Source organism: Triticum aestivum, chromosome 3A (assembly GCF_018294505.1).
Source record: "Triticum aestivum cultivar Chinese Spring chromosome 3A, IWGSC CS RefSeq v2.1, whole genome shotgun sequence".
In the NCBI taxonomy this organism is placed as follows: domain Eukaryota; kingdom Viridiplantae; phylum Streptophyta; class Magnoliopsida; order Poales; family Poaceae; genus Triticum; species Triticum aestivum.
Window position 1 is genome coordinate 648,458,922 of NC_057800.1, and position 23,786 is coordinate 648,482,707.

Consider the following 23,786-nt stretch of genomic DNA (forward strand, 5'->3'; position numbering starts at 1 on the left):
TAGACATGCTTTGAGATAGCATTGGCATGGTCTCCAATCAAAGGTCAGACTCTGGATACACGAAGGGATTCATCATTAAGCCAAGGAGAGGATGAGGAGGTGGCTGATGGACTCAGCAATAATTCAACGAGGTATCCAAAAGATGGATTTCCACCGTTATGTGAACAAGGAGATAACATTTGTCGGATCAAATGATATAATGATGTATGCTCAAGGAAAAACATACACAATAAAACACTAATTGGAAAGGGTTCCCAAAGTATGGCCTTAGGTAGCATGATCAATGTCAGAAAGGTGATCCAACAACCAATAGTCTAAGAATGAAATATCGACCATTAACTTGAAAGCAATAGGGTTGCTAGAAGTTTAGAATTTACACATCACAGACCATTTGTCGGTATTCCGGTTAGAAACAACACGGAGACCAAGAAAGAATGGTGATGGTGAGAAGCATCAATATACCAAGAATTCTTAAGAGGTGGAGCAATCCTCACGACATTCTTGACATAAAAGATGGTAATACTCCAAGGTAAGGAAGAATAATTGCTGGATAGCACGGATCTCTAGGTATAACACAAAACACGAACAAGTTTGTGTTGAACGGAAGGCAATAAAGGGGTCAATGATAACACCAATCATTGAGGGTAAGAATGTTATTTTTCATCATGAATTCAATTGATATCTTGGAAGACCTCAGAAAGTTGATGATGATCACGACACATTTGTCGAGAGGTTTCAAGAAGATGTAACCGATCGGCGATGACATCAAGTCAACGGAATGATGAAGCGAAAAGTTATTGAAACCATGGGTATGACCCAAACTCGAAATCGATCTTGTTGTTCAAGGTGAAATGATACGACGAGGAAGATCGGCATAAGGTTATCTCATCATCGAAAATTGTGCTCCGGGAAGGACCAGGTAGCACAGTTTAAAATTTAGCACAAAATGATATAGTCGATCAGACTAGGAATGACGTGATGGAGTATTAAACTTCTCAACCACAAAGTACTAGGAGTACTGAATCACAGGGGTGATTCGATTCACTAATCGGTGTCCTCGGTTGATGACAACCCAGAACCCAAGAAAAATTGGATTAGGGGAGAAATAACATTTGACGAAGAACCCATAAGAAGTTATGTAGTACCATGACATTATCAAGATATCATAGTGTAATACTCGACGGTAGATCAAAGTAAAGGTTGGACAAGTGCAATGATCTGCACAAGACAAGTACTTCAACTTGTCCGAGAAATGGTATTTAAGGAGAAAATATGGTCGGAATCCACGATCATAAAGGATCGAACCACGGTTACAAGATGAACTTATAACAAGGGGGTAATTATTTTTACGAGCAACTTCCATGATAAGTTATACATCGTGTCCCTGGGCATGAACGCAAGGTTCAAGGTCGACTCCCACTTCTTCAATGTATAACCTTCCATCCACTTTTCGCTTTGATAAAGGCATTAGTGTTGAAAGTTTTATCTGGTGAAATACCAGATGAGTATGACTCGTGAAAACTTTTGAGTTCACACATATTAAGGAAGGCATAGGTTCAACCCGTCAGGGTATCGTGGAAACATATACCACAATCTTCAATAGTAAACACCACAAGCTCGAAAGCAGAGCATGGTTGGTCAATCAGAGGATAGGATTTACCAATGGAGAAAGAACTTCCAAAGGGATTGAATATGAAGGACGCTATCGGATAAAATCCAACAAAGGATCCGGTGGTCCTCGAAGGATCTGATGTGAGCATCGGTACTCAACCAGAGGAAGAAACAATGCAAGGAGATCAGACTATAGAAACAACTGACTAATTCAAAGCTCAAATGCAAAAGAATTATGATTTCCGACCAAGGGATCAGAAGCAAACACTTTGATTAAGGATGGATAAGTTACGTATGCTTAGGGCACAATCGATGGCAATCCGATTGGTCGAGAACCAGCTCATGTTTAAAATGATGTCTGAGCCGGAAGGATAAATCCTGAGGATTGCAAGCATTCACAACCATATTGGATCAAAGACCGAAAATGACAATGACAAGGGATGCCAATAATGATTAGAGACTTATGGGATTAACCATAATGCAAGCAAGCAAGAATTTCAAGGGCAATAAGCTGCTAAGGATTTTCGGAAGATCGAATATTATTTCCAAGACCTTAGTGAAACACATGAACAACTTGGGGGTGAGCGGATACTCGATAAGTGCGAGAATTATCCATAGGGGTATTCAGGCGGCAAAGAACTGCAAGGCGGTAGGCACAAAGTATTCTCGGGACAATAGAGAGAATTTCGGGGTATCTTGCAATAACAAGATCAGCTAGGAATAAAAGTAAGGACGACTGGTGTATCTATTTATCCATAGGGATAATTCGGTGGTAGGGAATTGCAAAGGCGGCGGGCACAAAGTCTCAAGAGAACATTGGAGAGTATCTTCGGAATCTTCTGATGCAGCATGCGATCATCTGTGATAAGGGGCTCTCCGGGAGAAAGTAGTTACGAGAACCTAGAGTCAGGTTTAGTAAAATCATTTAACCCGAATAGAAGAGAGCTCAGAGTCCCAGAGTAAGGATCGAGGAGTAAAAGATCCTAATACCACCCAGATGGCGACGTGGGCCCGTAAGGCACACAACCATGTTAGTAAAAGTTTTGCAATGTCTAGACTCGACTTCGGCCAAGGAGTGTGGAAGGGGGATTCCTACATGCAGTCGGCTCTGATACCAACTTGTGACGCCCCCGATTCAATCGTACACTAATCATACACGCAAACGTGTACGATCAAGATCAGGGACTCACGGGAAGATATCACAACACAACTCTACAAATAAAATAAGTCATACAAGCATCATATTACAAGCCAGGGGCCTCGACGACTCGAATACAAGAGCTCGGTCATAGACGAGTCAGCGGAAGCAACAATATCTGAGTACAGACATAAGTTAAACAAGTTTGCCTTAAGAAGGCTAGCACAAACTGGGATACAGATCGAAAGAGGCGCAGGCCTCCTGCCTGGGATCCTCCTAAACTACTCCTAGTCGTCGTCAGCGGGCAGCACGTAGTAATAGGCACCTCCGGTGTAGTAGGAGTCGTCGTCGAAGGTGGCGTCTGGCTCCTCGGCTCCAACATCTGGTTGCGACAACCAGGTAGAAGGGATAGGGGGAAAAGAGGAAGAAAGCAACCGTGAGTACTCATCCAAAGTACTCGCAAGCAAGGAGCTATACTACATATGTATGCATTGGTATCAACTGGAATAAGACTTTTATATGTGGACTGAATTGCAGAAAGCCGGGATAAGGGGGGATAGCTAGTCCTTTCGAAGACTACGCTTCTGGCAGCCTCCGTCTGGCAGCATGTAGAAGAGATTAGACTGAAGTCCTCCAAGTAGCAACGCATAGCATAATCCTACCCGACAATCCTCTCCTCATTGCCCTGTTAGAGAGCGATTACCGGGTTATATCTGGCACTTGGAAGGGTGTGTTTTATTAAGTATCCGGTTCTAGTTGTCATAAGGTCAAGGTACAACTCCAAGTCGTCCTGTTACCGAAGATCACGGCTATTCGAATAGATTAACTTCCCTGCAGGGGTGCACCACATAACCCAACACGCTCGATCCCATTTGGCCGGACACACTTTTCTGGGTCATGCCCGGCCTTGGAAGATCAACACATCGCAGCCCTACCTAGACACAACAGAGAGGTCAGCACGCCGGTCTAAATCCTATGGCGCAGGGGTCTGGGCCCATCGCCCTTTGCACACCTGCACGTTGCGAACGCGGCCGGAAGCAGAACTAGCCCCCTTAATACAAGAGCAGGCTTACGGTCCAATCCGGCGCGCGCCACTCAGTCGCTGACGTCATGAAGGCTTCGGCTGATACCACGACGTCGAGTGCCCATAACTGTCCCCGCGTAGATGGTTAGTGCGCATAGGCCAGTAGCCAGACTCAGATCAAATACCAAGAACTCGTTAAGCGTGTTATTTTGAAATAACCGCGAACGCCGACCAGGGCCAGGCCCACCTCTCTCCTAGGTGGTCTCAACCTGCCCTGTCGCTTCGCCACAAAGATCCACACAGAGGGCCATTGGGACAAAGGTCCTTTCAGCCCCCAATCCGTGAATCATTCGCGGGTGCTCCACAAGCCAACCCATCTTAAGTCACCACATGTATCCTGTATAAAGTATATAGCATATACCCGTGATCACCTCCCGAGTGATCACGGCCCGATAATATAGCATGGCAGACTGACAAGAATGTATGGCCACTGATGATAAACTAGCATCCTATACTAAGCATTAGGATTGCAGGTAAAGGTATCAACAGTAGTGGCAAGGACAGGCTATGCATCAGAATAGGATTAACGGAAAGCAGTAACATGTTACACTACTCTAATGCAAGCAGTAGGGAGAAGAGTTGGCGATATCTGGTGATCAAAGGGGGGGGGCTTGCCTGGTTGCTCTGGCAAGAGAGAGGGGTCCTCAACTCTGTAGTCGAACGGAGCACCAGCAGCGTTGTCAGTCTCGTAGTCTACCGGAGAGAAGAGGAGGGAAGAAATAGTAAATACGGAGCAAACAAGGCATCACAAAATATAACAAGGCAATACGCGGTGCCAGGGGTGATCTAACGCGGTAGTAAGTGACACTGGTGAAGGGGGGAAACATCCGGGAAGTATCCCCGGTGTTTCGCGTTTTCGGGCAGATGAAACGGAGGGGGAAAGTTGCGAGTTCGATAGGTTAGGGATGTGTGGCGGACGAATGGGATGCATATCCGGAATCGTCTCGTCGTTCTGAGAAACTTTCATGTACAAAGTTTTTCCATCCGAGTTACAGTTTATTTTATATGATTTTTCGAAGATTTAAACAAATTCTGGAATTTCTGGATTTAATGTAATTCGAAATAATCAAAGACAAACTGCTATGGGTACACATGAGTGTACCCAGCAATGTGTATATACATATGACATGTGGGGCCAGGGGCTGGGTTGACCCAGTCAACATTTTGACTAGTCCAAAGTGAATAGTGTATGTGGGCCCCTTTGTCATTGATAGAGTTTAACTAAACACGATTAGTTAGTTTGATAAGTGATTAGGTTAATTTAACAGACTTAATTAAGTTAATTAACATGATTAATATAGTAAATTAATTAATTAATTAGTTTTTTATATTTTATTTTTTTAACGTCCTGGGGCGTGGGGCCCCATGTCATAGACTCAGGGGGCATAGCGGGCGTTGGGCACGGGCGCCGCGGAGCAGGCAACCGGGGCTGCGGCGGGGCACCGGCCAGGGCAATGGCGCGGTGGCCGGTAGGGTGGCCGCGGGGCGGATGCGGGTCGCCGCCGGCAAGGTCAGGCGGACCGGAGCAAGCAGCAGGACGTGGGCACTGGCGCAGGAGGCGAGCGGCGGGCGAGTCAAGTCGGCGGGCGTCGGCGGCAGGCATCGGCGGCCCGGGGCTAGAGCGGCAAGGCGAGGACGACGAGGGTGGCTGCAGGGACCGAGGAGCGAGGCCATGCGCTGGGCGCGGTCGACGAACGGCGGCAGCAGCGCAGGCGGGCGACATGCAGCGGTTGGGAGGTGCAGGCGCGACCGGGATGGCCCCGGGTCGCGGTGAGCGCGGCGGGCGCAGGGAGAGGGAGGGAGCGAGGCTCACGGTGGGGTGCAGGGTTCGTGGCAGCGGGGGTCGGGGTGGTGGTCGGAGACGTCGGTGTCGACGTAGACGAAGCAGACCGGCGAGGGAGCACTCCGGGGCGAGGAGCTCCGGCGGCGGAGACGTCCGGTCGCGAGGCGGGGTGGTCGGCATCAGGTAACGGGGCGCCGGCGAAGCGAAGTAGAGGTGCGGGACGGAGGCGGCCATCCTTGGGCGCGGGCTCGCCGACGAGGTGGGTCTTCGACGCGGCAAGGGGACGGGCACGTGGTGCTTGGCGATGCTAGAGAGCGAGAGCGGTTGGGGGTTTCGGTCAGGAGGACTGGGGGGGGGTCGTGCGGGCGACGGGGTGATCCTGATCCAGATCTGGATCAATGGGGGAAGTGGGGGTGGTTGCCCTAGGGTTTGATCGGGGTGGGGGGTTAAGTGGAGTGGGGGGGTCGGCCGGCTGGGCCTGTAGCCTGCTGGGCCGAAGCCCGGGGGGGGGGGGGGGGGGGTTTCTCTTTCCCTTTTTTTGTTAGTTTTGTTTTTCCTTTCCTTTTTATTTATTTTTCTTTCCTATTTTATTCTTTTAATTGTTGTTTTAGAAAATATAAATACAACTCCTAAATTAATGTTATAATTTATTCTACTGCCCCAATAAGTATGACACCTAATTAAAATAGTTTGCATTATTATTATTTTTAAAAGGGCATTTAATTAATTCTCATAGCTGCGTTTTAATTACTTTAGAGCCTTTAAACGTTTTATAAAATTGTGGTTTCTCCACAATAATTACCTATGCATTATTTGGCAACACCCCAACATTTTAGTTTTAATATTTGAAAATCTTTACCATTTGACTTTATTTTAAGTTTGAATTTCGAATCGATTTTGAACTAACACGAGATTAACAACAGTAATCGTGGTGACGTGGCATCATTAACGTGGGATTACTATAGCCTAATTATCCGGGCGTCACAATTCTCCTCCACTACAAGAAATCTCGTCCCGAGATTTAAGAGGGAGGGTAAGGGGGAAAGATCTGGTTACGGATTTCTAACGGGTCTTCTCAATCTTGGTTGCTCTTCTCGAAGAGGTCGATTCATTACGTTGAAGTCTTTATTTCTCTGCTCCAGCTTATCATGATCAAGTCGTCATCCTTTCTTCAGGATCTCCATCGTCCTACGAACGCGACCAAGGGGAAAAACTCCGGAAGGACGCATCTCCACAAAGCTGGGCATCTGACGGTGAACTCAATGGGAAATACATAAGGTACCCCACGAGTTGTATTTCAGTGAATTCACCGAGTGCAATATACGATGGTACCAAAGTTTCAAACGGGTAGGCAATCGTTCGATGCTTGAAACAGAGTGTGAAAAGGGGTTCAGAGCAACGAGAATAAGTATTGTGTTTGATACCAGAATAGATCACTAGGAAGGTGGCTCGCGAATTACCTACGAAACCAAGAGCAAGGGATAAAAGTGTCAACAAGGTGTACAGGAGAGTCAGGTTTCGATCATGTGGAACTGTGGGTTATGGGCCCACCATGTGGGTTAAAAGTATGAAGGGCGGAGACATCTTGCGTGATCATGTAAGCAAGGCATGTCAGGGATCAGCCTGTCAGTTATGTCGGCATCAACGTCGGTTCCAAGGGCGAGGGATGAAGAGAACCATTTTCCTGCTCGTTGAACGAGGCGGGCCAAGAGGCAAGGTTCTCATCCATCAGCGGTTACCGAAATGTCATCAACAGTAGAAATAGGGTCTCACTGGCAGAGTTGTACAATGAGGTGTTTACATAAGCAGTGAATTATTGCTGCTTAGATTATATAGATCACAAGAAAGGTCAAACAAACCAATGGAAAGGAAAATGTGATCATCAGGTTAAACAGAACAATGGAAAGGAAAAATGTGATCTTCATATTAAACCGAACAATGGAAAGGAAAACATGTTTAAACACATATTTCAGGGGTATACCCTTCCCAAGAACAAGCAGGGTATGATATCCAAGGCCGGATAGAAGGTAGAAAACCACTTAGGTAAGGGGAGAGGAATTTCATGACTTTACACATACAACGGTGTTCGGATAATTGAGCAGGAAACATTTAGCATTAGCTTCAATGTTCTTGTTGAAAATTGGAATACCATAGACATGCTTTGAGATAGCATTGGCATGGTCTCCAATCAAAGGTCAGACTCTGGATACACGAAGGGATTCATCATTAAGCCAAGGAGAGGATGAGGAGGTGGCTGATGGACTCAGCAATAATTCAACGAGGTATCCAAAAGATGGATTTCCACCGTTATGTGAACAAGGAGATAACATTTGTCGGATCAAATGATATAATGATGTATGCTCAAGGAAAAACATACACAATAAAACACTAATTGGAAAGGGTTCCCAAAGTATGGCCTTAGGTAGCATGATCAATGTCAGAAAGGTGATCCAACAACCAATAGTCTAAGAATGAAATATCGACCATTAACTTGAAAGCAATAGGGTTGCTAGAAGTTTAGAATTTACACATCACAGACCATTTGTCGGTATTCCGGTTAGAAACAACACGGAGACCAAGAAAGAATGGTGATGGTGAGAAGCATCAATATACCAAGAATTCTTAAGAGGTGGAGCAATCCTCACGACATTCTTGACATAAAAGATGGTAATACTCCAAGGTAAGGAAGAATAATTGCTGGATAGCACGGATCTCTAGGTATAACACAAAACACGAACAAGTTTGTGTTGAACGGAAGGCAATAAAGGGGTCAATGATAACACCAATCATTGAGGGTAAGAATGTTATTTTTCATCATGAATTCAATTGATATCTTGGAAGACCTCAGAAAGTTGATGATGATCACGACACATTTGTCGAGAGGTTTCAAGAAGATGTAACCGATCGGCGATGACATCAAGTCAACGGAATGATGAAGCGAAAAGTTATTGAAACCATGGGTATGACCCAAACTCGAAATCGATCTTGTTGTTCAAGGTGAAATGATACGACGAGGAAGATCGGCATAAGGTTATCTCATCATCGAAAATTGTGCTCCGGGAAGGACCAGGTAGCACAGTTTAAAATTTAGCACAAAATGATATAGTCGATCAGACTAGGAATGACGTGATGGAGTATTAAACTTCTCAACCACAAAGTACTAGGAGTACTGAATCACAGGGGTGATTCGATTCACTAATCGGTGTCCTCGGTTGATGACAACCCAGAACCCAAGAAAAATTGGATTAGGGGAGAAATAACATTTGACGAAGAACCCATAAGAAGTTATGTAGTACCATGACATTATCAAGATATCATAGTGTAATACTCGACGGTAGATCAAAGTAAAGGTTGGACAAGTGCAATGATCTGCACAAGACAAGTACTTCAACTTGTCCGAGAAATGGTATTTAAGGAGAAAATATGGTCGGAATCCACGATCATAAAGGATCGAACCACGGTTACAAGATGAACTTATAACAAGGGGGTAATTATTTTTACGAGCAACTTCCATGATAAGTTATACATCGTGTCCCTGGGCATGAACGCAAGGTTCAAGGTCGACTCCCACTTCTTCAATGTATAACCTTCCATCCACTTTTCGCTTTGATAAAGGCATTAGTGTTGAAAGTTTTATCTGGTGAAATACCAGATGAGTATGACTCGTGAAAACTTTTGAGTTCACACATATTAAGGAAGGCATAGGTTCAACCCGTCAGGGTATCGTGGAAACATATACCACAATCTTCAATAGTAAACACCACAAGCTCGAAAGCAGAGCATGGTTGGTCAATCAGAGGATAGGATTTACCAATGGAGAAAGAACTTCCAAAGGGATTGAATATGAAGGACGCTATCGGATAAAATCCAACAAAGGATCCGGTGGTCCTCGAAGGATCTGATGTGAGCATCGGTACTCAACCAGAGGAAGAAACAATGCAAGGAGATCAGACTATAGAAACAACTGACTAATTCAAAGCTCAAATGCAAAAGAATTATGATTTCCGACCAAGGGATCAGAAGCAAACACTTTGATTAAGGATGGATAAGTTACGTATGCTTAGGGCACAATCGATGGCAATCCGATTGGTCGAGAACCAGCTCATGTTTAAAATGATGTCTGAGCCGGAAGGATAAATCCTGAGGATTGCAAGCATTCACAACCATATTGGATCAAAGACCGAAAATGACAATGACAAGGGATGCCAATAATGATTAGAGACTTATGGGATTAACCATAATGCAAGCAAGCAAGAATTTCAAGGGCAATAAGCTGCTAAGGATTTTCGGAAGATCGAATATTATTTCCAAGACCTTAGTGAAACACATGAACAACTTGGGGGTGAGCGGATACTCGATAAGTGCGAGAATTATCCATAGGGGTATTCAGGCGGCAAAGAACTGCAAGGCGGTAGGCACAAAGTATTCTCGGGACAATAGAGAGAATTTCGGGGTATCTTGCAATAACAAGATCAGCTAGGAATAAAAGTAAGGACGACTGGTGTATCTATTTATCCATAGGGATAATTCGGTGGTAGGGAATTGCAAAGGCGGCGGGCACAAAGTCTCAAGAGAACATTGGAGAGTATCTTCGGAATCTTCTGATGCAGCATGCGATCATCTGTGATAAGGGGCTCTCCGGGAGAAAGTAGTTACGAGAACCTAGAGTCAGGTTTAGTAAAATCATTTAACCCGAATAGAAGAGAGCTCAGAGTCCCAGAGTAAGGATCGAGGAGTAAAAGATCCTAATACCACCCAGATGGCGACGTGGGCCCGTAAGGCACACAACCATGTTAGTAAAAGTTTTGCAATGTCTAGACTCGACTTCGGCCAAGGAGTGTGGAAGGGGGATTCCTACATGCAGTCGGCTCTGATACCAACTTGTGACGCCCCCGATTCAATCGTACACTAATCATACACGCAAACGTGTACGATCAAGATCAGGGACTCACGGGAAGATATCACAACACAACTCTACAAATAAAATAAGTCATACAAGCATCATATTACAAGCCAGGGGCCTCGACGACTCGAATACAAGAGCTCGGTCATAGACGAGTCAGCGGAAGCAACAATATCTGAGTACAGACATAAGTTAAACAAGTTTGCCTTAAGAAGGCTAGCACAAACTGGGATACAGATCGAAAGAGGCGCAGGCCTCCTGCCTGGGATCCTCCTAAACTACTCCTAGTCGTCGTCAGCGGGCAGCACGTAGTAATAGGCACCTCCGGTGTAGTAGGAGTCGTCGTCGAAGGTGGCGTCTGGCTCCTCGGCTCCAACATCTGGTTGCGACAACCAGGTAGAAGGGATAGGGGGAAAAGAGGAAGAAAGCAACCGTGAGTACTCATCCAAAGTACTCGCAAGCAAGGAGCTATACTACATATGTATGCATTGGTATCAACTGGAATAAGACTTTTATATGTGGACTGAATTGCAGAAAGCCGGGATAAGGGGGATAGCTAGTCCTTTCGAAGACTACGCTTCTGGCAGCCTCCGTCTGGCAGCATGTAGAAGAGATTAGACTGAAGTCCTCCAAGTAGCAACGCATAGCATAATCCTACCCGACAATCCTCTCCTCATTGCCCTGTTAGAGAGCGATTACCGGGTTATATCTGGCACTTGGAAGGGTGTGTTTTATTAAGTATCCGGTTCTAGTTGTCATAAGGTCAAGGTACAACTCCAAGTCGTCCTGTTACCGAAGATCACGGCTATTCGAATAGATTAACTTCCCTGCAGGGGTGCACCACATAACCCAACACGCTCGATCCCATTTGGCCGGACACACTTTTCTGGGTCATGCCCGGCCTTGGAAGATCAACACATCGCAGCCCTACCTAGACACAACAGAGAGGTCAGCACGCCGGTCTAAATCCTATGGCGCAGGGGTCTGGGCCCATCGCCCTTTGCACACCTGCACGTTGCGAACGCGGCCGGAAGCAGAACTAGCCCCCTTAATACAAGAGCAGGCTTACGGTCCAATCCGGCGCGCGCCACTCAGTCGCTGACGTCATGAAGGCTTCGGCTGATACCACGACGTCGAGTGCCCATAACTGTCCCCGCGTAGATGGTTAGTGCGCATAGGCCAGTAGCCAGACTCAGATCAAATACCAAGAACTCGTTAAGCGTGTTATTTTGAAATAACCGCGAACGCCGACCAGGGCCAGGCCCACCTCTCTCCTAGGTGGTCTCAACCTGCCCTGTCGCTTCACCACAAAGATCCACACAGAGGGCCATTGGGACAAAGGTCCTTTCAGCCCCCAATCCGTGAATCATTCGCGGGTGCTCCACAAGCCAACCCATCTTAAGTCACCACATGTATCCTGTATAAAGTATATAGCATATACCCGTGATCACCTCCCGAGTGATCACGGCCCGATAATATAGCATGGCAGACTGACAAGAATGTATGGCCACTGATGATAAACTAGCATCCTATACTAAGCATTAGGATTGCAGGTAAAGGTATCAACAGTAGTGGCAAGGACAGGCTATGCATCAGAATAGGATTAACGGAAAGCAGTAACATGTTACACTACTCTAATGCAAGCAGTAGGGAGAAGAGTTGGCGATATCTGGTGATCAAAGGGGGGGGCCTTGCCTGGTTGCTCTGGCAAGAGAGAGGGGTCCTCAACTCTGTAGTCGAACGGAGCACCAGCAGCGTTGTCAGTCTCGTAGTCTACCGGAGAGAAGAGGAGGGAAGAAATAGTAAATACGGAGCAAACAAGGCATCACAAAATATAACAAGGCAATACGCGGTGCCAGGGGTGATCTAACGCGGTAGTAAGTGACACTGGTGAAGGGGGGAAACATCCGAGAAAGTATCCCCGGTGTTTCGCGTTTTCGGGCAGATGAAACGGAGGGGGAAAGTTGCGAGTTCGATAGGTTAGGGATGTGTGGCGGACGAATGGGATGCGTATCCGGAATCGTCTCGTCGTTCTGAGCAACTTTCATGTACAAAGTTTTTCCATCCGAGTTACAGTTTATTTTATATGATTTTTCGAAGATTTAAACAAATTCTGGAATTTCTGGATTTAATGTAATTCGAAATAATCAAAAGACAAACTGCTATGGGTACACATGAGTGTACCCAGCAATGTGTATATACATATGACATGTGGGGCCACGGGCTGTGTTGACCCAGTCAACATTTTGACTAGTCCAAAGTGAATAGTGTATGTGGGCCCCTTTGTCATTGATAGAGTTTAACTAAACACGATTAGTTAGTTTGATAAGTGATTAGGTTAATTTAGCAGACTTAATTAAGTTAATTAACAGGATTAATTGAGTAAATTAATTAATTAATTAGTTTTTATATTTTATTTTTTTAACGTCCTGGGGCGTGGGGCCCCATGTCATAGACTCAGGGGGCATAGCGGGCATTGGGCACGGGCGCCGCGGAGCGAGGCAACCGGGGCTGCGGCGGGGCACGGGCCAGGGCGATGGCGTGGTGGCCGCGGGGCGGATGCGGGTCGCCGCCGGCAAGGTCAGGGGGACCGGAGCAAGCAGCAGGCCGTGGGCACTGGCGCAGGAGGCGAGCGGCGGGCGTCGGCGGCAGGCATCGGCGTCCCGGGGCTGGAGCGGCAAGGCGAGGACGACGAGGGTGGCTGTAGGGACCGAGGAGCGAGGCCATGCGCCGGGCGCGGTCGACGAACGGCGGCAGCAGCGCAGGCGGGCGACACACAGCGATTGGGAGGTGCATGCGCGGCCGGGATGGCCCCGGGTCGCGGTGAGCGCGGCGGGCGCAGGGAGAGGGAGGGAGCGAGGCTCACGGCGGGGTGCAGGGTTCGTGGCAGCGGGGGTCGGGGTGGTGGTCGGAGACGTCGGCGTCGACGTAGACGAAGCAGACCGGCGAGGGAGCACTCCGGGGCGAGGTGCTCCGGCGGCGGCTTCGTCCGGTCGCGAGGCGGGGTGGTCGGCATCAGGTAATGGGGCGCCGGCGAAGCGAAGTAGAGGTGCGGGGCGGAGGCGGCCATCCTTGGGCGCGGGCTCGCCGGCAAGGTGGGTCTTCGACGCGGCAAGGGGCCGAGCACGTGGTGCTTGGCGATGCTAGAGAGCGAGAGCGGTTGGGGGTTTCGGTCAGGAGGAGTGGGGGGGTCGTGCGGGCGACGGGGTGATCCTGATCCAGATCTGGATCGATGGGGGAAGTGGGGGTGGTTGCCCTAGGGTTTGATCGGGGTGGGGGGTTAAGTGGAGTGGGGGGTCGGCCGGCTGGGCCTGTAGCCTGCTGGGCCGAAGCTCGGGGGGGGGGGGGCAGGGGGGTTTCTCTTTCCCTTTTTTTGTTAGTTTTGTTTTTCCTTTTCTTTTTATTTGTTTTTCTTTCCTATTTTATTCTTTTAATTGTTGTTTTAGAAAATATAAATACAACTCCTAAATTAATGTTATAATTTATTCTACTGCCCCAATAAGTATGGCACCTAATTAAAATAGTTTGCATTATTATTATTTTTAAAAGGGCATTTAATTAATTCTCATAGCTGCGTTTTAATTACTTTAGAGCCTTTAAACGTTTTATAAAATTGTGGTTTCTCCACAATAATTACCTATGCATTATTTGGCAACACCCCAACATTTTAGTTTTAATATTTGAAAATCTTTACCATTTGACTTTATTTTAAGTTTGAATTTCGAATCGATTTTGAACTAACACGAGATTAACAACAGTAATCGTGGTGACATGACATCATTAACGTGCGATTACTGTAGCCTAATTATCCGGACATCACATTCGTCTCCGATTGCAGTGCATTCAATGATCTTCTGTTCTTACTTACCAGTGTGGATGGTTCATCAGTCTTATTAAAACCTTTGAGGTTAGTCCAGCTTATGCACGTTTAGTCTTCTGCAATTTCGTCGAGGGCTCCAAAAAATGTGAAAATGCAAAAGATGAAGTTAGAGGCAACGACATCAAGGGACTTTGATGCAGGTTTTAGTTGTATGAGAAATCTTTTTTGTAAGTGTATTTTGGTTTCTTCGATCGGACGTAATATTATGTAGTATTTGATGAATACAATTGTTTCCTAAGATGTCTAAGTTGCAGGGAATTTCTTTCTGCAGGAAGGGCATCCTTAGTTTTTCTATCATTTTCAAGAGAACACCCCTATCTTTATTAGTGTAAGTACTATATTTACCTAACCCATGAAGCCAAGTCCCATCCACATTGCAGCTCTAGTATTTTTCCATTTTGAGGGTTAACTAGTGATTTGGCATACGAAATTCCCTATTTGATGTTTATTGTGTCAAATTGGTTGACAAACACACATGGCGCAGCTAGTGGGACAGACCAACTCGGGGAGCGACTCAGAAGCAGTTTCATTTCGTTTCAACAATTTTGGCCCATCTTTCCTTTTCTGGTTTTCATGGTTTATTTCATTTGTTCTCTTCATTTTTTTCTTTTTCTTTTTCTTTGGTTTGTTGGTTTTTTGGTTCCATTTCCTTACCTTTTATTCTTCTTTCTTGATGAGTTTTTTTCTTCTTTTTTTTTCTCTACGGACTCCTTTCGGCTTTTCTCGGTTACTTTGGATTTATTTTGTCCTTCTCTTTTTTTACCCATTTTTTTATTTTCTGAATTATGATCATGAACATTTTTTATAAAATATTATTAAAAATATATTTGTGAACATCTTATGTTTTTGTGATATTTAAAATTTATGAAAAAAATTATATACACCGTTAACATTTTACAATAACACGATGAAATTTATTCCAATTAAAATATTTTTAAAACATGGCAACGTATTTGAACACTTTATATTTTTTTAATATGCAGTGAATATTTTTCAAAAATCACTAACATTTAAAAATTGTAGCTACTTTCTAAAATTAAGCAATCTTTTCATATTACGAGTATTTAAATTTCTCAGTTTTTAGAAATCCGTCGACATTTTTTAACATCCACTAATTTTCTTCTTATTTTATTTTTGAGGGATTATTTTTTATTTTTTATAGTATGTCAAATGTAAAAAAGATTCGACAGCCGGTTATCGGGCTAAAACAGACAGGAAAACCGAAGAACGAAAATCGACAGAGTGGGCCGGCCCACTACGCTCGTCGTGTCTCGCCTGACACCAACCAACCCTAGCCGCCAAGACGGCGCCGAGCCCATCCACCATCCCAGTCACCGCCCGCCGCCCTCCCCATCCTCGGCGTCCACCGCCGCTTTCGCCCTCCTCCTACGCCGTTCTTAGCTACCTCCTCCTCCTCCTCCTCCTCGACCACCTCCTCCTCTCTATCTAGCCTTAGAGCCGCCAGCCAGCCCGCCCGCTCGCTTGCCACTCCCGTCAGCCGCTGCGAGGAGGAGACCATGAAGCTCGACGTGAACGCCCTCCGCTACCTCTCCAAGGATGACTTCCGCGTCCTCACCGCCTGCGAGATGGGCATGCGCAACGTAAGGCCTTAAACCCTACACCTCGGCCAGCCTTGACCCGACGCCATGTGAGACTGTTCGCCCTGACGCTTTGTGCTTTTGGTTTTGAAATTCGCAGCACGAAATCGTGCCCGCGGAGCTCGTCGACCGTATCGCCGGACTGAAGTGAGTTCTACCACGTGCTCTTTTGTGAATTTTGCTTTGTGTGGTTTGGGAAATTGATTCCTGTGGTAGGTGTATTTAGCTGCCAAGTGTGGGGATGGTGATTAGCGTTCTCAGGCAGTTAGGCGAGTTGATATGATAGTTCGTGGGCTGCCATTTAAGGTTAATCGTTGGGTCTGAACTTCACACTGTGTTTCGGTTAAGCTTTGCACCTTTGCAATTTGTGATGCACAATATCAATAGTTGTATACATAACTGTTGATTAAAACGAAATTGGAATTCACTGTCAGAAATTTTGTCTGCAGTAATCTAATGTCCACTGCATGTTGAAAAAGTCGAGGTCCGAGACCTCGGCTTAAAACAACTTAGGTTCTCTGTGTGTTAGAGCTCAGTATTCTTTGGAAACCAGTTTCAAATGGATTATATTGTTTGGTTTAATGGATCTCTCCGTTATCTTGGTGAGTGTATTATAATTCTTTGTGGATTTAGGCATGGAGGCACATATAAAGTGCTGCGGAATCTGTTGAAGAACAAACTGGTGCACCATGATTGTAAAAAGTGTGAGTCATTGATGTCGAATCTTGCTTCATTTTATGCTTAGATGGATATCTGGATTATCATAGCTGCTTTTCTTTTCTTGGTTATAGATGATGGGTTTCGGCTCACATACCTTGGGTATGACTTCCTCGCCATAAAAACTTTGGTTAATCGTGGAGTCTTTGCTTCGGTTGGTCGCCAAATCGGTGTTGGAAAAGAGTCAGGTACATGGATTATTGATGTCCTGCTCATTATATATATTTTGCCTCAGTTTATGGTTGTTATCCTGTGCTTTTATTATATTTTAAAGTTGCACAGGAAAGACACTGTGAAACATACGAGTCACTGCCTGTCCTTGCATGTTCTGTGATATACTATCTGTGATGACATATCAGTTTGCAACTTGATTAAGAAAAAGAACAGCTATCTAAAGTTCTAAACACCCAATCATGTAAACACAGCCCAACCAAACTAGATTATCATAGTCCATGGCAATGCCATATCGAATCCTAGATTGTACCTAGCAAATGTCAAGTGCTTTATGTGGAATGTTTATTTTTCTTATAGATATATTTGAGGTTGCCACGGAGGATGGAACAGTGTTGGCCATGAAGCTTCATAGGTTGGGTAGGACATCTTTTAGGGCTGTCAAATCAAAGCGTGACTATTTAGCCCACCGGAGGAGCTTTAACTGGCTATACCTATCACGACTTGCGGCCCTAAAGGAATTTGCTTTTATGAAGGTTTTTGCACAGCTATACTTTCCATTCATTTTATCTGTCTAACTGCTTAATTGTTTAACACTCTTATACTGTTTTCTCATTCCACTCGAAGGCTTTAGGAGACCATGGATTCCCTGTTCCCACAGCGGTGGACTGCAATCGGCACTGTGTCATTATGTCACTTGTGCCGGGATATCCACTGTAAGTTGACATTCTTGTAAATGATTTTTAATTTTATTCATGAGTCTTTTTCCCTTTACACAGAGACTGACATAGGTGTTGCATTCTGTTATGCAGTGTTCAGATAAGAGAATTGCAAAATCCAGATGATGTTTTTGACAAAATTCTTGGTCTTGTAATTCGTTTGGCGGAGCATGGGCTGATACATTGTGATTTTAATGAATTCAATATCATGGTACTACTTTTACCCTCTCTTATCATTATTACACTCGGATAATTCAGCTTGTCCATTCTTCGTTTCTCTCTTTCTTGTATTGCCTTTGCAATGTTTGAGATTCTGTAGTTTCTGCATCATATTTATGAACAAATTATGTTTTTTTCGGTGCTGCTTCTTTGAAGTATGCTCTGATTTCAGTGGTTTTGGAGGTTTCAGAGAGAAATAATAGTGATTTTGGATCGTAATCTTTATCAAGATTTGCCAATTGTACAAAAGAAAACACATGCCTTCCAACTGCCATTTCGAGTTGTTCAGAATGGTGTTTTCAGTATTTAATTCTTCAACAAACATAACTGAAGTTTTTTGATTTGTCAGTATGTATCTTAGTATCATACCCTATATTTTATCCTTCATGTGTATTGATGTTCTGCAGATTGACGATGATGAAACTGTTACGATGATCGACTTCCCACAGATGGTATCTGTTTCGCACCGGAATGCCCAGATGTATGTAGCATATTCTAATAGCTAAAGCCTAACGGAGGACTGCTTTCTGTTCAGTATTCATGAGGTTTGTTTTTGCAGGTATTTTGATCGAGATATTGGGTGTATCTACAAGTTCTTCAACAAAAGGTATCACCTTACCGAGTGTGTAATATCAAAAATATTATCTTATCCACTACACTGATTTTTTTATTAAGCTTTGTCTTCCTTTTGTATTAGGTTCAATCTTACAGAGAAAGGTGGACAAGATGGTTCTGAAACTGATGATGATGACAGTGGCAGACCGTCCTTTCTATCCATTCAAAAGTCTTCTGGTGCCTTGGACAAAGAACTAGCTGCCAGTGGCTTCACCAAAAAAGAGCAAGTTGAGATAGAAAAGGTGGGTCAGATGTTGGTACAAAACTCATATTGATGAGTTTCTCATTTTGAAGATCTATAAGATTTTACTATAAAGGCAGAAGTATGTCATTTGGTTAATATTGATAATGGGGACGTGGCCATACGGGGATCTTGCGACAACGCACTTTTTGAAGGCAATAACATTGATCACAAAATTATGTTAAAGTTAGATAAACATGGAGTGTTCCTTCTCATGTGCAGTCGTATTAATTTCACATTGAATATCGGATAATTAGATCTTGGTGAGTGCTGACCTTCTCTTCCTTTCACGTGATTACAGTTCATTGATGAGAATGCTGAAGAACACGATTCCGGCTCAGATGATGAGGATTCAACATCAGAACAGGAAAGTGAAGGTAGCGATGCCGTGTCTGCTGAAATCAGTTCCTTGAAAATAGTAGACCAGGTATTGATCTGCATCTAAATACTTTTCTAACTCAAATGTGTCGCCAAGCTTTGCCCACTGCCGAGCTATCACCCAGCAGATTCAGTTCTCTCAGTTACTAGTTTTTGAAGTATGTTTTGGTGGATATTGTTCAGGACCCTGCAGGTGTGCCTGATCTTGTTGTGATGGATTCAGATAAACATGAAACTTTATCTAAAGAGGTTAGTAATATATATTCATTTGACTGACTGACTAGACAAACTTATCAATGGATGTTGCTTACTTCTGCTGATCTACCTTGCAGCATGCAACAAGCACAAGTCCCAGTGGCGAGAACAAATCGACAGATCCAACCGACGATGGCATCGAGGACCCTAACGGAGCCGAATCAGGAGGCGACGACGACGATGACTCGTCTGAGGATACTGAGGATGAGGACGACGCATTGCTGACAAAGCAGCTGAACAAGCAAAGAAAAAGGGCGATGGCAGCTGCCCTCGGGCGGAGAAGGCCCCTCAACTCGAGGAACGCCTACAAGGATAAGGGTAAGGGCACCATGAACTCCAAGATCCAGAGGCAAGCCTGCCAATGGTGAATAGTTGGTTGGTCTGCTTTGTTTCTGGCTGGAGATCTCAAGACGGTTTGGTGCGGTCTTGAGTGCGCCGAGCGGACTCGCTAGTCGTATGAGTATATTTCCGTTGTCAGTTTTGGTTGTTGTACTGGTGCTTCTCCAGGGTTTTACCCGCTGAGCTGTAGTAAAAAAAGAAATATGTGATACTGGTATCTTGTACTATTATCAGCTATAAGTACTATACACTTCTTGCTCTTTGACAGTTTACTAAAGCAAAACCAAGCCTATATCAATCCTCTGAGGTGTAACTAGTTGCCGTTCTTGCTAGATCGTGTCTTGGTGAGACATGACACTTCATCTTGGTTCTTTTGGAGCTACCTTGGCAGCGCGCGGCGGCACTGCATCATGGCGGCGGCTCGCCGCAGCATCTCCAGCCGGGAGGAGGCGCCGTGCCTGGTGGTTCCGGCGGCGGCAGCGGCAGCAGCATCCTTGGATGACTCTGCCCTCATCCTGGCCTTCTGCGCCCACCCCACCAGCCCCTGCTGGATGTGATCGTCGAAGATCTCCTTCTTGAAGAAGGTCCCCATCTGTGTCACGATCGCGTACAGCGGCAGGGTGCTGTAGCTGCACAGCAGCTGGATGACCACCCTGCAAGCAAAAGCAAACAGCAGCAGTCTTTGAGCCTGAGCCTTAGAAGAAAACATGGCTGCTTGCTTCTTCTTGGTGATGAGAGAAGAGTGAAACGACGGATTGCGACCGACCCGATGACGAGCCTCGGCACGATGAAGGGGACGTGGTCCATGATGCACGAGTTGAACCCGTAGGTGGTCTTGGATCGATCCAGTTGCAACCCAACAGAGACATCTCAGTTAGTCATTAGTAGGAGCATCAAAGAACTGTCCATGCCCTGATGCTCTTCTACTGATACACTTTTGCAGAAGATGTAGAATTGCGCGCACCAGCCAGTTCACCCAAAAAGCTCAAGCTGATGGGAAAAAGATGGGCTATGCATTTATGCGGCAACAGAAGACACTTACGAGAATCCAGAAGAAGAGCGCGATCTCGAAGGCGTTCTGGAAGAGGATGAAGTGGATGAGGTAGAGGATCACCCTGGGTTTACCGCACCAGAAGTACTCGTCGGACGGGTTCACCACCAGGTCGCCCTCGATCGCCGAGTGCTTCTCCGCGACGTCGTGCGCCAGCTGAGCTATCACGTGCTCCAGCTTCGTGCCCACGGCCAGCAGGAGCTGCAGGCAGCAGCAGCAACAGCACAAGGAGGCTTACCTACAGAAATTCACACTTTGACATGCGTGCTGGGGGGTTCAGGGACACTTACGATGAGAGGAAGGAAGGAGATCCAGAAGTAGGTGTGCCAGCCTGCAGGTCAATCAGCAAGTTGGTATATGATCCTGAGAGCTGCAATCACTGGAGATGGCAATGTGATTGCAACTTACCATTGACGTTCAGCAGCATGAATATCACCACGAATATCCACAGGTACCACCTAGGTGGAAGCAAGGTTAAGAAATGATCAGGCCACTCGGCTGCGCTGCTCAACAACTACTGGTAAATGAACCCCCAAAACATAAGAATTTTCACCTTATGCCAACCACCTTCTTGAAATCGGCCTCCAAGGCTCGCACCATGTATCTGTGGAAGCCAAATTTCAGGTTCCCCCGGCAATGCGTCTGCAGAGAAAAGGATCTCTTGTTATTAATTTTCATAAATGAAGAGGGGATAGAGTGTCAGCGTGCTGTTGAACTATATATCATCCTTACCATGATGAAACCGAGTCGCATGGTCGCGTAGTCCGATTTAGTGACCGACGCGTAAAACTGCTTAACAAAAGAATGCTGAAGGAATGTTTTGATTAGTAGGGTAGGTTTAACAAAAAAAATATAGATATGTGTGTTAGTATAAAGAGGATACATGGTGTTTTGACTGAGAACCGTATGATTGATTATATGGGATGCATTTTCTTACCATCCAGCTCAACATCGTAGACTCCTGGCCAACGCCATTAAAACGTTCCCTGATGAATTCAAATTGTTGAACGTTGGTCAACTTCTTAGGTCCTGCAGTTGCACAGGATTGCATCAGCCATAACTGGTATTAAGAAGGCAGCCTGTTTTTCCTTAAATATACATACATTTCTAGGATTAAATTATTTCTGAAGTAAAGGTATTTATTAGATCAAAATGTGGAGCAGCAACCGACCGTTTCCTGCATCGTTTTTATGAATTTCAGCCTCCCAGTGTCTCCATTGGCGAATCTGCACAATAGAACCGTGTTCAAGTTAACTTGCAGCCAAAATTAATCATTAGTGTAGTTTAAGAAAAAAGAACAGTGTTATGAAAGACTACCTTGGCTCCTCCTAAAACCATGGTCAGAACACTGAAAATCACATGGGTGATAGCCAGAACAAAAATGAAAATGTGCAACTGATGTAACGCTTCGAGTGACAGCAAAGGAACTTTTCCCTGCAAACACAGAAACTGGAGTTAGCACAAGGTTACCTAGGATCATTCCAGCATTGCACATCTCTTAAGATGTTGGAAGAACTGGGGATGATGTCATATAGCATATGGAAGTGCAAGGACTATTGGCTCTTTATCTTTGTGCGCATCCACTTTTAAAATTCAGTGAGCAAGCTAAGATCTGTAGTTAGCAGCTGGAAAACATATACTCCCTCCGATCCATATTAATTGTCGCTGGTTTTCCACATCACTTACCTTTATAAAAGCATTTAAACAACTAGTAGCTCAATTATAAACCTGCAGCATACTACATGAAGCATAGGCGCCAGTGCACTGGCATGACCTGAATTATACTGAAACTGTACGTATTATGAACTGCACAATGAAGCAAGATGTACTGTTTAAAAACCCATGGTCCATCCACCTTGTTCTTGCAATGGTCGGACCGCGGCACGCTCTTAGGAAGCAGCCGGCGACCGCCGAGATCGACGACAGAACGCTCCTCCATCCTCTTGCAGGGCAGCAGGTAGTTGGTCCAGCTAGGGGGAATGCACGTCCTCTGGATCACATCTTGGGACACCGTCATCAGCAGGGAGATGAAGCCCAGAAGCATCAGCTCTGCATCACCACACCCAAAGACGGTCTGAAACTGGGGGCGTCTCAAGAACATTTCTTACTGCAAAATGTTGTTCATCTTCCCTCTGCTCTGAAGGAAAAGCTGAATGCTGCCGCACCTTCCTTCACCTTGAGGAGAGCCTCGAAGAGCGCCTTCTGGTGCTTCTTCTTGAGCGTCTGCATGCATGCACGCATGCACTCCAAATTAGGCGCGTCGATGCGCGAGAGATCATCGGCCGGCGAAACGCCGTTCGGAAACGCGGAGGAGGGCGACGGGGATCGAGGGTCACCTTGCCGAGGTAATGGAGGCACCGCTCGGCGGCGAGGGAGACGGTCACGATGAGGGAGCAGACCCCCGCAACGATCCACGTCGGCGTGTACTCCAGCGCGTCCACCTCCAGCTCCCCGCCCTCCATGATCCCGGTCGCCCGCCCTCCGCCGCCGCCGCCGGCAGGCGATCGGCCTCACCTTCCGGCCATCTGGCCGCGAAACGCAGAAGAGACGTCGTGGGCCGCCGCGCCGGTGGAGGTGGAGTCGTGGTTCGCGATCGGCAGTGTGGGCTTGGTCCGTTCGGACACAGGAGCGCGTTGATCGTGTTGTCCCGATCGCTGCACAGCGTGAGCCCACGCGTCCATGCCACTGTTTGGCGCCCGTGCCGTCCGCGCCGGTGTCCGGCCGCCCGGCCGTTCGCTCGTACGCACGGAGCGCCCGCGTGATTGGTGTTCGGCCGTGCGATCCGATCGATAGGGGTGTGTGATCAGGAGCAATGCTACACCCGAGTAAATAGCATAAAACTACTCTCTCTGTTCGAGCTTGTCTCTTAAATGGGTGTATCTAGCTTTAACTTGATGCTAGATATATCTATTTGAGAGACAAGTTTTTTCAAACGGAGGGTAGTTTATAGGCTAGGGTTTTAAAAAACTACCAGATTTTATTTTTTCTTAGATAACTACCAAATGCGTGGTCGGCTGTTTCAAAAAATCCAAAACGCAGGCAACTAGCGTTTTAACCGTTTTTCTGACCGCCCGAACCCACCGA

At 45.9% G+C, this 23,786-nt stretch overlaps 2 protein-coding genes across 2 annotated transcripts; one reads left to right on the forward strand and one right to left on the reverse strand.

Annotated features, from left to right (window-relative positions):
• The first annotated feature begins 15,695 nt into the window (after positions 1-15,695).
• Positions 15,696-19,949, forward strand: LOC123062909 (serine/threonine-protein kinase rio2). The gene is made up of 13 exons (XM_044486600.1): positions 15,696-16,000; positions 16,098-16,144; positions 16,631-16,701; positions 16,789-16,902; positions 17,246-17,421; positions 17,513-17,601; positions 17,698-17,815; positions 18,231-18,304; positions 18,383-18,430; positions 18,521-18,680; positions 18,981-19,106; positions 19,241-19,306; positions 19,390-19,949. Exons 1-13 carry the CDS (start codon positions 15,917-15,919, stop codon positions 19,678-19,680), a joined length of 1,464 nt encoding a protein of 487 aa, XP_044342535.1. The 5' UTR covers positions 15,696-15,916; the 3' UTR covers positions 19,681-19,949.
• Positions 19,861-23,445, reverse strand: LOC123062910 (MLO-like protein 1). The gene is made up of 13 exons (XM_044486601.1): positions 23,039-23,445; positions 22,868-22,925; positions 22,558-22,751; positions 22,020-22,136; positions 21,874-21,928; positions 21,640-21,731; positions 21,435-21,509; positions 21,256-21,344; positions 21,111-21,160; positions 20,993-21,033; positions 20,694-20,903; positions 20,418-20,485; positions 19,861-20,304 (listed from the first exon to the last, which is right to left on the reverse strand). The coding sequence occupies exons 1-13, from the start codon at positions 23,162-23,164 to the stop codon at positions 20,031-20,033; spliced, it is 1,449 nt and encodes a 482-aa protein (XP_044342536.1). The 5' UTR covers positions 23,165-23,445; the 3' UTR covers positions 19,861-20,030.
• Between the last annotated feature and the right edge of the window lie 341 nt (positions 23,446-23,786).

Bases quoted from the DNA above. Each gene is read 5' to 3' on its own strand.
- LOC123062910 (XM_044486601.1), bottom strand. From the start codon at position 23,164: ATGGAGGGCGGGGAGCTGGAGGTGGACGCGCTGGAGTACACGCCGACG. The intron at 21,510-21,639 runs GTAAGAAAATGC...ACATTCCTTCAG, and splicing joins CTACGATGTTGAGCTGGATG to CATTCTTTTGTTAAGCAGTT. The intron at 21,161-21,255 runs GTGAAAATTCTT...GCTTCCACCTAG, and splicing joins AAGAAGGTGGTTGGCATAAG to GTGGTACCTGTGGATATTCG.
- LOC123062909 (XM_044486600.1), top strand. From the start codon at position 15,917: ATGAAGCTCGACGTGAACGCCCTCCGCTACCTCTCCAAGGATGACTTC. The intron at 16,702-16,788 runs GTGAGTCATTGA...TCTTGGTTATAG, and splicing joins GCACCATGATTGTAAAAAGT to ATGATGGGTTTCGGCTCACA. The intron at 17,602-17,697 runs GTAAGTTGACAT...TCTGTTATGCAG, and splicing joins CTTGTGCCGGGATATCCACT to TGTTCAGATAAGAGAATTGC.